At 39.9% G+C, this 18,319-nt stretch overlaps 1 protein-coding gene across 1 annotated transcript in view; it reads left to right on the plus strand.

Annotated features, from left to right (window-relative positions):
• Positions 1-326: 326 nt before the first annotated feature.
• Positions 327-18,319, plus strand: part of LOC139716524 (alpha-N-acetylneuraminide alpha-2,8-sialyltransferase-like) — a 37,046-nt gene continuing 19,053 nt past the window's right edge. The window contains exons 1-4 of the mRNA XM_071628063.1: positions 327-445; positions 1,031-1,468; positions 4,286-4,405; positions 16,850-17,027. Coding sequence (XP_071484164.1) covers positions 327-445; positions 1,031-1,468; positions 4,286-4,405; positions 16,850-17,027 — 855 coding nt within the window. The remainder of the gene's footprint in view (positions 446-1,030; positions 1,469-4,285; positions 4,406-16,849; positions 17,028-18,319) is intronic.

Consider the following 18,319-nt stretch of genomic DNA (forward strand, 5'->3'; position numbering starts at 1 on the left):
CAATGAATTCGAAAATGTGAAGACAGTTTGCATGTGTGACGTTCTTTGAATTCATTAGCTATTCATAGGGATTCGCAGAGATACGCTGGAGATTTTGGACATGTTTAAAAAATAAAATCGGTTCCAGCGTATCTCTGCGAATCCCGACGAATAGCTAATGAATACAAAGAACGCCAAGCATGTTACGAACTATTCTAGTATTACCAATGGATGTTAACATATCTTCAAATTTTCAAATTTATTAGACATACGTTGGGCATTCGTTGGGCATTCGCTGTAGTGTGACGGGGCCTTACCGAAAGGCTTTCCAGAGGGCTCATAGTCACATGGAGCCAAATGCAGCCAAGTACAAAAATGCGCCTTTTGTTAGCCTCCTGGACGATCTGGCGAACGAAAAAACTCAGCATCTTTGGTGCCTCTTAGGCCACGGAATCCACACGGCTTGGTCAGATAGTAGTCCATGGTTTCCATTAGGCCTACCTTATTTCCAAATTAATGTTCTGCAGAAAACATTCCAGGAAAAGAGAGAAGGGTGATGGCTGTGTAGTTGACAAGATCACGGTTGTCTTCCGCCTTGCACACTGGGGTGATAAAACCTTTTCTCCAGTCCTCATCAACAGTATTTCTTTCTGGCCACACTATATTCATGAACTTCAGGAGTTGTTTTTCTCATTGGTTCTCCAGGAGTGTTTAGCGTTTTTGCAGACATTCTGCCTAAGCCACAGGCCTTGTTGTTTTTAAGGGCTGCATTGCCTTTTCCAACTTTTGAATCAGTAGGGGGTGTATCTGTAATTGTTGCAAATACTGTCATCCCTTCCAAATCCCATGGAAAGTGTGTAAATCATTTTAAATGTGTATAAAGAGCCAACTTCAGTGATGACTATTAATGCCGCCAGAAATTACTGAAAAAGGAAGTTATACCTATGATAATCAGTTGTGGTGTCAATAATTATGTCTCTTGTTTTGGTTAGCCTCATTACCAATGTCGTTGTAACTTGTAACGGGACATTTTGCATTGTCTACCTCGCAGGTTCTTGAGACGTGATAGAGAAGTCGGAGGAACGTCTCAGGGCAAGCAGCACGAAGAAGCCCACGACGAAGAACCTCGAGCGAAAGTAAGTTTGGAGCGCGGCGATGACAATAACCTTTTAGTCCCACAACGAAAAGTTGCAGCAGTTGAGCCGCCGAAAGTGGCTGCGAAAGCCAAGCCTCGGAAGGTGGATCCTGCCCGAAAGGCACACTCGTCGACGATGCTGAAGAAAAAACAGGTACGGCTGATTCGGAAAACCATCCGGAACGGGAAGGTGATCAAACAAGAGCAGATCGGTGTGAAAACCTTGATCGTCGACGAAAAAGGAAATCCCGTCGAAAATCAGCGCGCTGCCTACGATGAAATATGGTACAGCGACATACTCAAGGGGAGCTATCGAGCCATGACGGTACAAATAGCCAACGTCACAAGCAACGAGTGAGTTCTGACCGCAGTATAACCCTCAAATTTTCGCAAAGAAACACTACAGGAAAGGTTTCATAGGGAGTTTAAACAATCTGCTTACCTGTTCCACTCCTTTCTTATGTTGTTTGTGTAGTGAAACGCCAATGTAATGGTGCGTCCGTTGCCCCACGTTTAAAAATCAAGAGGGTAGAGTTTTGGAAAACAGTGAAAAAAAAGTTCGTATTTGAACTGGTTTTATTTGTTGCCATACAGAAATATCTGGATATTAGGATTTAACAAGTGAAGGTAATGCATTTTAAGTGCAAGTGTGCCTGAAACTTTGTTTAGCAAACGGAGAAAATGGGGAGATCACATTCGCACTTCACTGCACCTATATTTATTATCAGAGACCCTGGGGTCTAGTGCTCACATGAGTATCACACGTTTACCTTCTACGCATTCTTGCAAACTATTACCATAAAAACATAGCGAACTTGTAGCAATGTTGGAGTGTGGGTGTCATGGTGTCAGCTTCATCCTGACAAGTTTATACAGTAGAAAATTTTAACTTGCATTTTCAAAATGTGAACCCCCCTTATGGAACAAACACAGTTTTACCACACTGTGTTCACATAGTTAACTATGTGTAAAATGTGTGAAAATACTATGTTCACAGTGTTTTCCACAATGTCAAATTACAAACTATGTGGTTCACCACATACAACTCACATAGTCATACACAGTTACCACAGGTTGCCACAAAATGGTCACAGTGTGTCCCATGCTGTAGTATGTGGGCATGGTGTGTTCATAGAGTCGTCATGAGTGGTTCATCTCCTACTTTTCACATAGTAGTATACAGATATCACAGCTACCACATGATAGTCACAGTGTGCTACACATTTCAGTCTGTGGGGAAGATTGCGTTCACGTAAAGTGCACGTTCACCACATGCTAATCTCATAGAAATTACAGTTACCACAGCTTACCATAATGATCACAGTATGTCACAAACTTTAATGTGTGAAATTTCTGTTTCCACAGAGTTGCCACAGTGTGGAATTCTAGTCTATGTTGTTCCTCATCGAAAGTTGCATAGTTTTCACTGCTACCACAGCTTGCCACACAAAAAAAAAAACACACACACATTTGTGTCACATATTGCAGTATGTAGGAATATTGTGTCCGCCGAATTGTAATAGTGTAAAATTCTAGATCACGTGGTTTCTCACCAAAAAAGTCATACAGTGACTCGTCACCACAGCTTACCACAAAATAACCCAGAACTTTTCACATGTTGCAGCATGTTGAAATGTATAGTGTTGCTGATTTGTCACGGTAGACCGACCCAAAAGTGAATGGGGAGGGCCTGTACGTCATAAAAAAGAAGAAATAATTATGATAATTGTATGGCTGGGGAAAAACATTCATTTACAATTTACATGGGACACAGGATACTCATGTGGTATTTTGGGACATATATCACAGAGACAATACCACACAGGAGTACCGTATTTTTACATCAAAACCAGTATATCGCCCAGCAGTACCACATAGCGATACCACCAGGCAAAACCCCACAAAATACAATGAAAAGTAGGGACCACTACAGAAAAATACCACAGGATATTCTTGTGTGTGTGTTTGTTTGTTTGGTTTTTTTTTTGACATGCTATGCCACGTGACTATCACAGGACAATACCACACAGCAATACCACACAAGAGTACCAACTGGAATTAAAAAACAACAACAACAAAACGCATATTCCAGAATCTGATTAATAGGTGAGTTATGCAGTAAATTATGACAATTGATTTAAGCAGTACTTAAACTGTCCTATGCCTTGGTGTACAGCATGTGATACTTCATGTAGAATTTCTGTGGCATTCCTGTGGTATTCCTGGAGTACAGATTCGAAGTTTTTATGATGGGATTTCTTTGAACTACTGTCTAAAAATGTTATGTTATACCCAATGTCATGAATTTTGTTATGACAAGGTAATTTCATATCTTAATAACAGTTTTATCTATTCGGTAGCCGTGCCTTCATACAATACAAATAAATGACCTATACGGTATATATATATATATATATATATATTGATACACCCGATGACTTTATGGTGACTAACACAGTATGGTGGATTGTGTGGTGAATGCCATTTTGCCGGTTTGATTCACAGTGTGGATGAAACTTTTAGAGAAACAAATTTCAAAGTTCCGGAATGCAATAGCGAGTTTTGTCGAGCCTCATATATTTTATAACATACAACACGTCTGAGGGTAGTCCTGCTTGCATGGGCACCTTGATCAGGAACGCGTTCTACATCAACAGGGTGTAAAGAATATGCCATTTTGTAACTTCAGGTGATGGATCATTCGTGTCAATGCCAGTGCTTATAAATCCGCCGTAGCTTCGACAATTCCTCTTTGCTACCAAAACGCACTGCTTCCAAATTCTTTGCTGAGGAAAACCTCTTCGATGGCAAGGCTTATTTATGGCGCTTGTTTGCGTTACACAAGATACTCTACGAAAATCTCCATTATGCTGTGATATCGTTACCTGAAATCTACCTCTTTTTGCCATGTTTGAATGAACGTCCTTATATCGGATTTGATTCTACAAGTCATAACGATACGTATCATGATAAATGAAGGTCAAATATTAGAATAAGATTATTGATGTCGCGTAATGTCACTCTATTTTAAAGTTAGAGTCAGACTATAGATATGGAAAAGAGACGTAAAAAGGTGATAGCATTTTTTTCTATTTATTTGTGTGTGTGTGTGTATGTATGTATGTCCATGACTCTGTGTGTGTCCATATAATCCCACATGTTATGATACAGAACGTACTTGACGGAGGAGCTTTGGAAGTTCGATGACCCGGACTCGGAGAGGCTCTTTCTGTACAGCAAACTGCTGCAGCATGACTGGCGCGTCAACAGGACAAGTCTAGAACTCATCAGGTTGGTTGATTGCAATCTACACTCAGCAAAAAAAAGAAAAAGAAAAAAGTGAACACTTTCAATTTCATCTTTCTCATAGATTGTTTGGTTGATAGTAATGTTTTATGTACCATGTTAAAGGTAATCTAATTGGCTATCAACCTAGTAGGTCTATAAAATGGGAAGCTTTACGGATGAGTGAACACTTTCGTTTTTCTTTTCCAAGGCACAAAAGTAAAAATTGCAAAAATGAACAAGTTGTTATTCAAGCGTATATGTGCTCTTCCATTGTAACAATGAGAACAAAAGACAAATTCAAAACAACGAGAAATGCAAATCAACTTGCAAAATCAACCTATGAACTCAACACTGTCTCTGTAACCCTCCAAAGACAAAAAAAAAAGGGGGGAAAAAGGTAATAGACCAGGAGCTGGCTGCTGGTCAATTTACCCCATCAAGCCCAAAAGGTTTGACCCCTCAAAGTTACTGGGGCCACCCCCCTCATTACAAAACTGGGCGTCAGCCTGATACCTGAGGGCGGGGTCGTCCCCCAGGGACCCCCCCAAAATGGCCCCCGGCGGGTGTAATTTACCCCATGGAGCCCATGGACCAAACCTGGTCTAAAAGAATGGCCTAGGGGTGTACATAATAAAAATATAAAAACTGACAAAATATCTGGTCGGGAAAGGGGTTGCCAGACCGTCCCCCCCTGGGCCCCCCCTGGCGGGTGTAATTTACCCCACGCAGCCCATGCACCAAACTTGGTCTAATGAAAGTACTATGGGTGTACATAATGAAAATATAAAAACTGACACGATATCTGGTTGGGAAAGGGGTTGCCAGATCCCCCCCCCCCCCCACCGCCCATTACGCCCCTTCGTGGGTTTAATTTAGCCAACAGCACCCATGGATCAAATTTGGCTGGGGGAAAGTAGGCCCCACTATGGGTGTGCAAAAAATAAAGATAAAAGCTGACAAAATATCTCACTTACAAAGAGTAATCAAACATATCCCCTACCTTTGCTACCCCCCCCCCCCCATTTTTTAGTGTGAAGGGCCTATACGGTTTGGAGAGGTATGAATGAGCGTGTCATAAAAAGTAATAAATGGATCAATATCTACACTAGAAACATACTCAGACAGTGCAGACCTTTGCCAAGCAGCTCATTTCCACCCATCCACACATGCTAAAAACTGCCAAATTTCCCATATAAAAGCCTTTTGCTTTTAAATGCCATCAACTTCCAGCTGTGTGGTAGTGCATTATACCTTGAGCACATGCCTTTACCTTTAGTGCGCATGTATGCAAACCTCAAATTCATGCAGCTTGAACTCCCAATTCCATTGATCTCATCTGCCATAAGATAAAAATCATCAAAATTTCATAAAGATTCCCGGATCACTACCAAAATTTATATTTATCATCTGTTTTTAAAATGTAATTGTGTTATTATCATCTTTTCATACAAGTTTCATCCAAATGTGTTCTCAACCTTTCAAGTTGTTTTGCATACAAACAATAATGCAGACAATACTATATATAAGTAACATAAAACCTCAAGTGGCAGAAATAATTACAACTGTATCCAACATCCTACAGTTCAACTGTGTTACCATGCATGTGGAGCAAGCTCAGATGTACAACAGTACAAGAACTGTATACCTGTGATACAAAATTGTACATGCAGTGGGTGCATAGGCCATAGTGTGGTTAATTGCATGCATATATTTGTATGTTGTATACATTTTACTTGTTGCATGCAATTATACATTTCGAAGATCGGCAACACGTGTATCATCAGTCTGCAAACAATAAAAAGGCGGTGTTTTCCTGACCTTGGTAAGTGAACTGGGCTTTCCTATTGTAGGTACTATCATGGAGCTACAAACAATTTTGTAGCTCCATGGTACTATACTGGTAGGCCCCTATGACAGTAGTACATGTATTTCATCACTGGATGACAATTGGTGTCAGTAACAGTGCAAACAAAGAAAGGTCAAGAGTCTAGATCTTGGACTAGATCTAAGTCTCAAATATGCTATGATATGGCTAGATATCTAACGTTAGACCTACATTTCCTATACATGCTATAGCTTGTAGAGTACCTAGTACTATTTGGCGAAACCAAATGAACTGGAACAGGGGATGGATTATCAGTGAGATGTAGTGTATCATGAGTCATAACTGAGAAACCAATAAATAGTGTCAAAGTGTCAAAGGTGTGCATTGCTTTAAATTTGCATAGAACACTTAAACCCTGAATTTGTTCAAGTCACTGCACTTCCTATCATTCACAGCTAGAGTCAAAAAGGCAGAATTATACTACATTTCAATTTCTCTATCTAATAGACAACTTTGACTTTAGGATTAGAAATAGCCTTATTAATAGCTATATGTATCATAAGTGTTGAAGATGCAGATGTTCCAGTGAATGAATACTTGCAGAATTGGGTATGAAGATTAGGCCAATAATCTGAAACTCTCTTTAAATATAGCAAAAGAAATAACAAACAGCCTGATTAAAGTTGCAAATATTGTGATACCAATGTCTTAACAAGCTACAGTACATGCAGCATGTCTACCATGCCAGAAACATGGACAGAGAGCCTTAAGATTGAAGAGCTGTGCCCAAATGAAGCCTCAAATTGCTTAAATTGCAAATCAAAACCATTGGTAGTAAGATAATATTTTAAATACCTGCAAAAATATAGGAATCTGTACCAAAGGTCATTCACTTACACCTCTGTTAGAGCCAAAGCTATAATTGTGCATTGCTACGGTATTTATGCTCAACTCTGAGTTTGTTTACACTGATGTATGAGGCAAAAGTACACATAAGCTTGTTTTCACTTCAGTTGTTTGTTTTCTATACCTTGTGCAGCTCTCATAGTTTACAGGTACAAACCTTTGTTGGTTGTCAATGAGTCTGCACAAAGACTACTACATGCACCACACTGGCACTGCAGCCTCTCCTGGGAGAGGCTACAACACAGGGAATGCAAGAATTCATTCACTGGAACATCTGCATCTTCAATATAGCAATTAATAGGGCTATTTCTAATCCTAAAGTCAAAGTTGTCTATTAGATAGAGAAATTGAAATGTAGTATAATTCTGTCTTTTTGACTCTAGCTATGAATGATAGGAAGTGCAGTGACTTGAACAAATTCAGGGTTTAAGTGTTCTATGCAAATTTAAAGCAATGCACACCTTTGACACTTAAACCTATATAGGCTGAGAACATTGATGTTCTATTTATTGGTTTCTCAGTTATGACTCATGATACACTACATCTCACTGATAATCCATCCCCTGTTCCAGTTCATTTGGTTTCGCCAAATAGTACTAGGTACTCTACAAGCTATAGCATGTATAGGAAATATAGGTCTAACGTTAGATATCTAGCCATATCATAGCATATTTGAGACTTAGATCTAGTCCAATAGAAGATCTAGACTCTTGACCTTTCTTTGTTTGCTCTGTTACTGACACCAATTGTCATCCAGTGATGAAATACATGTACTACTGTCATAGGGGCCTACCAGTATAGTACCTACAATAGGAAAGCCCAGTTCACTTACCAAGGTCAGGAAAACACCGCCTTTTTATTGTTTGCAGACTGATGATACACGTGTTGCCGATCTTCGAAATGTATAATTGCATGCAACAAGTAAAATGTATACAACATACAAATATTTGCATGCAATTAACCACACTATGGCCTATGCACCCACTGCATGTACAACTTTGTATCACAGGTATACAGTTTCTTGTACTGTTGTACATGAGCTTGCTCCACATGCATGGTAACACAGTTGAACTGTAGGATGTTGGATACAGTTGTAATTATTTCTGCCACTTGAGGTTTTATGTTACTTATATATAGTATTGTCTGCATTATTGTTTGTATGCAAAACAACTTGAAAGGTTGAGAACACATTTGGATGAAACTTGTATGAAAAGATGATAATAACACAATTACATTTTAAAAACAGATGATAAATATAAATTTTGGTAGTGATCCGGGAATCTTTATGAAATTTTGATGATTTTTATCTTATGGCAGATGAGATCAATGGAATTGGGAGTTCAAGCTGCATGAATTTGAGGTTTGCATACATGCGCACTAAAGGTAAAGGCATGTGCTCAAGGTATAATGCACTACCACACAGCTGGAAGTTGATGGCATTTAAAAGCAAAAGGCTTTTATATGGGAAATTTGGCAGTTTTTAGCATGTGTGGATGGGTGGAAATGAGCTGCTTGGCAAAGGTCTGCACTGTCTGAGTATGTTTCTAGTGTAGATATTGATAACTCCTTTCTTTTGGGGGAGGGAGTGGGATGGGGCATGTGGATATATGTACACACATAATGCTTCTGTTGTCATAACTTCATCTTAATTCAAGAAGTTCCATTTATTACTTTTTATAACACGCTCATTCATACCTCTCCAAACCGTATAGGCCCTTCACACTAAAAAATGGGGGGGGGGTAGCAAAGGTAGGGGATATGTTTGATTACTCTTTGTAAGTGAGATATTTTGTCAGCTTTTATCTTTATTTTTTGCACACCCATAGTGGGGCCTACTTTCCCCCAGCCAAATTTGATCCATGGGTGCTGTTGGCTAAATTAAACCCACGAAGGGGCGTAATGGGCGGTGGGGGGGGGGGGGGGTGAGGGGATCTGGCAACCCCTTTCCCAACCAGATATCGTGTCAGTTTTTATATTTTCATTATGTACACCCATAGTACTTTCATTGGACCAAGTTTGGTGCATGGGCTGCGTGGGGTAAATTACACCCGCCAGGGGGGGGCCCAGGGGGGGACGGTCTGGCAACCCCTTTCCCGACCAGATATTTTGTCAGTTTTTATATTTTTATTATGTACACCCCTAGGCCATTCTTTTAGACCAGGTTTGGTCCATGGGCTCCATGGGGTAAATTACACCCGCCGGGGGCCATTTTGGGGGGTCCCTGGGGGACGACCCCGCCCTCAGGTATCAGGCTGACGCCCAGTTTTGTAATGAGGGGGGTGGCCCCAGTAACTTTGAGGGGTCAAACCTTTTGGGCTTGATGGGGTAAATTGACCAGCAGCCAGCTCCTGGTCTATAATGGAGGAAAATGATAAATCTTCTGTCGATTCCATAGCCAAAAGACATAAGACGCAATGGTAACAAAGATTAAATATTTTTCCAAATTAAGAAAATTTGAAATAATATTTGCTTCCTGACTTTGTCTCATGCATTCTTAACTTCCTTAATTAAAAAGGAAGTGAAAAAATTCTTTGCATTTTATCACACTTGCAGCTAATTACTCCCTATTCCATTTAGAGTTTGAGTTGACAAAAAAAAATCATTTGTTCCCCTTTAGTTTCCCACACTTTGTTTTTGTTTGAGAATATAAAGAGAAATAAGGAAACGGAAACTTATTTCTGCTATTTCACTCATGTCTGTCAATGCGTTAAATTGGTCTTTTGTAATCATTTCAGTATGTCAATTTGTTAACTTTTTGATTTTCTGCCTTGGAGGTCTGAGGACAGAAACAAACGTGTTCACTTATGCGCAAAGATTCCTTTTGTATAACCTTCCAGACTGATACCTAATCAAATAACCTTTAAGGCCGTGTCACACCAGCCTTGCGTGCGACTTGTTTAGAACAATTTTGACTACCCGGAGATCCCCGTAGATGATCCGCACATGACAGTACCTAGCATGTATCTCAAAAGTAGTCGCCCGGAGGTGCGCACGCATATATATATATATTTTTTTTTTTACCCGCAACCGTGTTTAAGCCCTGTCACACCTTTCCGGGCAAGCTACTCGGGCTTGTTACGTGTAGAGATTTTCTAGCATACCGGACATTCCTGAGGGCGGAAAAGGATTTGTGCGAGTCAGCGCATGTGTCTTACTTGCTGGACGCGTTATACTTGCGAGTATACTGTGTGACCTTTGTACCAGTCGCGTGGGGCTGACAACTCAGTGAAGGAATTCCTCTAATGGAATGGCTGAAATCTCACAGAATTTCATTATCTTGGCTGCATACGGGACTGCGAAGTACCTGCGTGGGAATTGCCTGGGAAGTACTGCCGCTAAGGGTCTCCTACTGGCGTTCTGCGTGGACCTCTACGGGCATTCCCGCGACTCACCCGGAAAAAGTTTTGGTCATGCTCAAAACTTGGCTGCGGTTAAATCGGACTTGCGTGAGCAACTCCGGGCAACTACGCGCTAGATAATGTCAGGTGCGGACCCAACTGCGGAGAGCTCCGGGGAGTAAATTTGTTTCCCCCGCAAATCAAGCCGCAGAAGTTCCCCCGTACGGTATGACAAGGCATGAATGAAAATTGCAAACATTCTTGTTCTTCTACGTGCTGGAAACTACCTCCTCGCCACAAGCCCGCGTAGCTTGCCCGGAATGGTGTGACACGTCCTTTAGTATTGTGTATGACACAATGATTTTTATCAAACATTTCTATTTAAAAAAATGAACTGGAATAAATGTTTACTTTCGTCTTCTTCTTCTTCTTCTTCTTCTTTTTTTTTTTTTTTTTTTGCAGAAAGTATATACATAAAACTGGTAACAACGGAACTTTCAAAGTGCCCTACCGGCTATGTTAGTCTTTCGTAAACAAAGGAGGTTCAAGAGAATGGAGTCACGGCTGTCCTATTTCTTTGAATCCATGTTCGATGCCGTCAGTCGTATGTTCCAAACTAGGTCTGCAGAGGACTCCAACTCTCCCATTTTCGACGGGAGATCTCCCGCCGAAAACCCATTTTTGCAAAATCTCCCGTTGCTCCCGTTTGAGATTTAATTTCTCTCCCCCCCCCCCCCCCTGGCTCTTTATCTCCCGTTGGAAGGGATTTCTTACTTATTTCTATCGTATGTTGAAAAAATAAGCCTTAGATAGCACAAGAGAGCATCTAGAACTATAGGAACTTCGCGCTTCGCACACATCAAGTTGGGGTCTCCCGTTCGCTAGGGGTTTCAGGCGGGAGAATCTCCAGATCAGAAGGTGTTTTGGGTTGGAGTCTCTGGGTCTGTCGCGCATTGACTCGTGTCTCATTGCATAATTACCAGCCACTTTCTAATTTGAGAGTTTATGTTTTATTTCCTTTTTTTTCTTATCTACCTACTGGAAAGAACACAGTGTCCCACAGTGTGAGAAACACAGTGTGAACACAGTGTGAAATCCCTTCACACTGTTAAATTCGAGCATTTTAACAGTGTGAACACAATCTGAGTCATCAATTCACTATGTGACACCAAGCATTACTATGTGAACACTGTGAAAACCGCACCACAGTGTGACATCATCTTCACACTGTTAAATTCGAGCGCTTTCACTCAGTCGACTATGTGATCACACTGTGAGCACTCTGTGGGACCAAGGAGGTTCAAGAGATGGAGTAGCAACATTTATTCCCTTTGATACCATGTTTGATGCCGCCACTAAGAAATATTTGAAGTATGTGCTAAACTGAAGCTACCTCACAGATAGGAAGACAATTGATTCATGTGGTATTGCATCATGACTCGTCACTCTCAAGTGGAAGATTATGTCTTTATGATCGTAATTACTTTTTGCTGTCCCTTTTTATGAAACATGAGCGGTACATAAAGGTATATAGACACAGGCAGGTGACAAGATGCGCAAATAAAAATTCCGCAAAAAATGATGAAATAAGAATCAAAATTACCCGACTTTACATATTTTTACACTAATCTTACATATAAATAAATAAAGAACTACCCTTGAAGATTATACCATATCAGTTTCACTTGTCGGAAGTGATCGGAAAGATGATAAAATTGACTTTCCAGTAAGGGTACAGTTCACAAATTTTCACAACGTACGGCTCAGATTTACACTTTTTGACAGAATCCTGGACACGTTTTTCATATGCCTTATCATGAGCTGAAATTTAATTTCCTTTGATACAAAAAAAAAAAAATATGTATATAGTCTACATTATGTTAGCGTTCCAAATGAATCATCTCTGTCCTCGGAAAGACGGCGGCATCGAACCCCGATCATCAAAGTCACAAATGCACCTGTGGAATTCTTTTGTACGTCAAAAGAAAACTGACAGCAGTTTGAATGTTTAGAGCCTGTTGGAACTCCATTTCTCAAACTTCATCGGTGGGACAGTGTGTTCTTTCCAGTATGGTATTGAAACCTATCTATTAAGACCGGCATTCCATGAGGGTACAGTTTTAAACATATTCACATAATACATCTCTGATTTACACTTTTGCACATATTTCTAGACCGGACTGAAATTTGTTTTATATGCTTTATCAACTGAGATTTCACTTCTTTTAATAGATAAACAAGCAAAATATCACCAACAATAATTATGTTAAAGTTCAAAATGAACATGATTAATTTTTAGACTGTTCAGCAATACGGTGGCATCGAACGTCGATCATCAAAGGTACAAACGCACATGTGGAATTCTTTTTTACATCGATAGAAAACTGAAGACTGTTTGAGTAATTACAGCCAGTGAGAAGTCCATCTCGAAAACCTCCTTGGTTAGACGTGGTGACGTGTGCGTACCGCACGCACAGTGTCACCTTTGTTGCAAACTGCCAAACTAGAAAACACCCACAGAAGAGTCTACATACATGTTTTTGTTCGCTTGTGTGTGTTTTTATGTTTCTTTGCTTTCTTTCGTTCAACTCAACACATTTTTTCTTCGTGCACGTATAAAAGGTATGTGCATACAGTAACCAACTTTGCCAGAGTTGGCATAATAAGCCAGTTCGAAGGTAGATTACGGGCACATTAGTACAAATGACCTTTCTTTTTTTCCTCAGTCGATTAGGGGCATTTTCACTCGTTTTCAGAGCGACATTATGTACAATCTCATGTTGAAGAAGAATAGCTCTTTCAGACATTTGACTTGGTTGACCCGTGTCACCTTTTTTTAGTCCTCATGTAAAATCAAGGGGTGCGACTTTTTGTTGGCTTTTTTTTTTGTCATATGATACAAATATAGTATATATGTAACATAGGCCTCGTGATTTATTATGTAACATAATGAACCATAATATTCCGAAAACATGGATATTCTCAAGTAGTTTTATTTGTTTTGTTCCTTTTTATATGTGTTTATATCTTTTATTCTTTTCAGTTGAGATGATTAAGGTAACATGCTGATATTTTACCTTCCCTTTTGCAAACAAGAACAAAAAATGTGGAATCAATCATGAATGATTCTCAGTGGATTCTTTTTATCAGTTTTTGTTTTTGCCTTTGTTAACGTGATGTGAAATCCTTTTTCACATAATCACCTATATTGTATTTATATGCTGACACTATTCTGATTTCCGTGAAATGGCACATTTCCTTTTATTTCCATTCTTTATATACCCTCGACAATCCCTCTGTCTTACAGATTTGTTGGGTCCCATGTCCCTGTGATTGTTGCTATATAATAAGTCGAACTTGATGTCCCTGTCAATGTCAGTGTCCGTATTTCCTTGTCTTTGTTTCTGTTATTGTCTATATGCGTCTGTTTCTGTCTTTGTCCTTACCTCGGTTTTTTATTTCTATTTACTATGATACTTGTTGTTGTTGTTGTTGTGGTTGTTGTTCATTTTCCATCTGTGAAGATGGCTGGCTAGCCCATATTCAGCTACTAAGCTGGTCTTCCATGGGGTCCAGTTGGTTGTGGGGTGGGACCACTTCACCGGGTGAGACACCCTGTTCTTTGCGATGAATGAATGAAGCGGGATCTTTTACTACATATTACTGAATGTAATATTAATTTATAGTAAAGGCACACAAGTTTTTGTACTTCTAGAGATGTGCCCTAGCATTTCAAATTGACCGCATGTTACTTATACAAACATATAATATTCATATTTGCTGGGAATAAACCTGAACCTCATTAACATTTTGCGTATCATGTGAAAGAATAAGCTTATTTCAGGCCGAAATGATACAGTAGGCCTACATATTATAGTGCCGTTATGTTCAATTCAAATTCAATTGGGAATGGTGACTGGGGTACATGTTTGTCGGCCTATACATTGCGCACCTGCTTTATTCTGATTCATGTTCATTCATAATCATGGCACTCTGCCAGATATATTGATACCAAGTTTTAAGACACCATTCAACAAGATCTCTGTTCCACATCGCCGGTCTTTCTTCCAAAGGACAAGAAACGCGGCCGCACACACGACTCATCGCGAAAGCTGCGTCTCGTTTTGAAACCTATACGCCGGAGGTGGTTATGGTTTCGGTTCCGTATGTTGTTTTTTTTTTTGTCTGTCTGTTTGTCTGTCTGTCTTTCTGTCTGTTTGTTTTCCACAAACAAATTGATAACGGATAAACGAATTTCACCAAAGTTGAAGGGTGTGTTTGTGAGGTAAGAAAGAAACAATCAAATAGTGAGGTCATGAGGTCGAAGATCATTGGTCATGACAGGGACATAAAAGACATGAAATAAGCTTTAATAATCTCCCAATAACTTATAGGGACGGGTGATCGGATTTTCACACAATTTGAAAAGGATTTTCATAATGAAGTAAGAATTTGAATAAATAATAGCTTGACGATCATGAAGTCAAAGGTCAAAGGTGATAGGGTCATAAAAGACATAGAATAATCCTAATCTCCCAGTAACCCAAGAACGGATGATAGGATTCTCACCAGAACTTGCAGGGTGTAGTGTGTGTTCATAAGGGAGTAAGGAATCTCAATAATCAAACAGTGGTGTAGAGTGGAACTAAATACACTTTCACCACAGTACGTCAGATGGTCCCTGTGCACAACGCCAACTATCGAGGTTTTAATGGAAAGACATACCCCTAGGTTAACACCAACAAGTGCCAGTCAATACGAAACGCCCCATGCACTTCCTCAATATCGATGTCAAGTCATCTCTTGGGAAAAGAGCAGAGATACTTTAAAAAAAAAACAGATGCTGTTGCAACAGAAACCTGGCTCGGTAATTCGATTCAGGACATCAAGATGTTCCCTAACTCATACACGGTCTTTCCCGAAGACCGGACCCATCTTAGCGGAGGAGTCCACGCGTTGCTCTGCGACCATCAGTTGACTGCTCTGAAGTTGGTGTACAATTTGTACTTCAAGAGGACTGCGAGTTGACTTCCGTTGTCTCAAGTTGCAGGAAAAAAGATATCTTTAGGTTTGTTCCGTTTCCAGACCGGATGTTGCTGACGAGATCAGCCTGGAACTCTTCCGATGTCTCCATGATCAAGGAATCATCCATTTCCAATGTCCACATGATCGTAGATGATTATTTTAACTTTCCATGTTGGGGCACTGGAAGCAGATGACAATGAAGCCCCATCCCATCTGTGCCAGATTTCACAATGCCTGCACTGGCATGCTGAGTTACCTCAGTATAGAACAGTTTGTGAAATTACGCGTAACCAACAACCCTCTCATTGTCCCACGTGTTGTGAAAGCTACTTGAGGGCTATCCGCCCATGATGCAGTCTTTTGTGGGATAGGCATTTAACCACAAAAACGGATGTGGCTTAAACATTTTTATAAGAATGTCAGTTGGGGTGGACTAAAGCGAGAGTGAATCGTATGTAGCTTGTAGGAAATACGATTGCTTGGGTGCTATCGACTTTAACACATCGTTCTACCAATTTGCCCACTAGGAGGACTCTTCAGGAATACATGTCAAGTTGTGTACATGCGATTAAAATTGTTACTCTTCTGAGCCGTCAGCCAGACAAGGTTCTTGGTATACACCCTTTCGATGTGTTGGACGCAAAGTCCACATGATGAAAGGTGATTTTTTAGGACAATGTTTTTCCTTAATCATTGTTATGTTATCAATATTGAATTTATATATACGAAGAAAAATAACATGTATTTTGATAATGAATTCGATTAAGCAACTGCAGTGTATGTTGTCAATTAATAGAACCAGTAATTTTCTTCTATTTATTGATTTATGACTCTGTTTATTTGTATTCTCCTGTTTGTAAGAATGTGCTCTAGTGTGGGGGTGAGGGTGTTTCATATTTAAAGTAAATTAGGTAAAATAGGTATTGTTTGGAGTTTTATGGATTTTAATAAACTTTGTGAGGTGGTGCTGTATCTATCCTGTTGGGAGACACAGTGTTGGTGAATGTACTTTCGTGCCGCTACAATCACTCACAATCAATATTGATAAAGTTTGCCCCTTTATACTCGCAAGTATCTTACATACTGAGTTCTGAAATACTTTTTTTTTCCATTTTCCAATGTATCATGATATCACCACATTTGTGATATTATATGTAACTCTCATTGTCTTGCTGTACCTAAATATGATAAGGAACTGAATATTTTTCATGATTTTTTGGACGTTAAAGGACTTGTATTTCTAAAGTTTATGTATGCCACGGCAATTCAGTCATGACACTGCGAGTGCAGATCCGTTCAAATCAATGTATGCCTTTGCTCTCTGTGTATCATTGTATATCGATCACCTGATAGGAGAGAGTTGGCAGAAGACGGCTTGGACTCCAGAAACACCTTGATACTGACCCGCGAAAACTCGCCCCTCGGTTCTCAGTACCCGTTCTACGCTAGCACCAGGGTGGGCGTTGGCAAAGACAATCGGCGGCTGTACTACTACAACGTAACCAAAGAGCTACGCAGATACATTCCAGAGGTAAGAACGGTCCACGAGTATGTTTCTATTGGGATGATTATAGGCATACCTTCTTAGCTCACAGGAAAAGCACATGACACTTGTATGATGGGATGTAGAGTCTCTAATGTTGTGACAAACGACAAACAATTTTCATGGAATGTTTCCGCTTTCCTAGTGTATTATACCACCCGACCCCTCCGGGCTAATAGTAATTGATATTCCGGGGAGATGGTGACACGGGGTATATAGTCCATGGGCCAAGAGCCGAAAAATGGGTTGTTGGTACCACCCGAGGTGGCAAAACCTTTTTGGTGTCATTTTCTTTATCTAGAACAATGTACCGTTATCATATCTAAAGTTCCTAATAAAAGGGATTATCTATACTGTTTTTATACCACCCTCTCAACAAATACATCAGTTTTAAATGAAACAAATATCACTCTGTTCATTTACAACATTATAAATTATAATGTATTGTAGTGTACCGGTACATTGTTTTTGCATAGTCTTTCATTGTTGGATGGAAATAAAGCGACATTGGCTTGGTATTAGCGTTTTCAACGTAGCGTTTTCACCGGAAAATGATAAATAATTGAAAAATACGTTAAAATTCACGAGAAATTGCTTTGTTGTTGTTGTTGTTTTTAGATAAAGGGATATACACTGTATCATAAGCTTTGGATATTCCCTTCGCCGTCTTGAATATTAGACTAAGAGCTGTGGACATCATAACCCTTGGATATTCCCTTCGCTGCCTTGAATAAAGACTAAGCGCACAGCGTTTACAACAGAACACCTGTGAACATACAGAAGACAGTGCATACTCCTCTTACAACATCGAACTTAAGACCTTTTAGGAGTAAAATCCGACAATCTGGTGCAATAAATCAAAAAGTAATACAATTCATGTTACTGGGCGAAGGTGAATGTCTAAATCGCGGTACCTCATATCAACTCTTGATCCGCACGTGCGCCTTTTCATTATGTGCTAGATAAGTCTATTAATGAGGTAGACCGAAAGGGGAACCGGGTGTGGGAGCTTTTGCACATTTAGAATTGAAATTAAGCGATCTTATGCACACTTTTGGTGGAATATTTGAACCACAATTAATGAAAAATAGAAAGAAATATGAACATTCGGGGTAATGTAAGTGGCTAAATCGTGGTGTGCGACTTCACTGCCTTTGGCCTACCAATCCCATGGAAATGTACTGAATGGGGAAGGTTGTGAAAGGGGGGGGGGGTATCCCCCTTCCCCTCTCACCCGAAAGAGCTCTTGAATTTTTGGAACCAGAATTAAGCAATCTGGT

The sequence above is a fragment of the Diadema antillarum genome, unplaced genomic scaffold (assembly GCF_040938485.1).
Source record: "Diadema antillarum isolate AM-2024a unplaced genomic scaffold, OU_Dant_1.0 scf00000066, whole genome shotgun sequence".
Classification (NCBI taxonomy): domain Eukaryota; kingdom Metazoa; phylum Echinodermata; class Echinoidea; order Diadematoida; family Diadematidae; genus Diadema; species Diadema antillarum.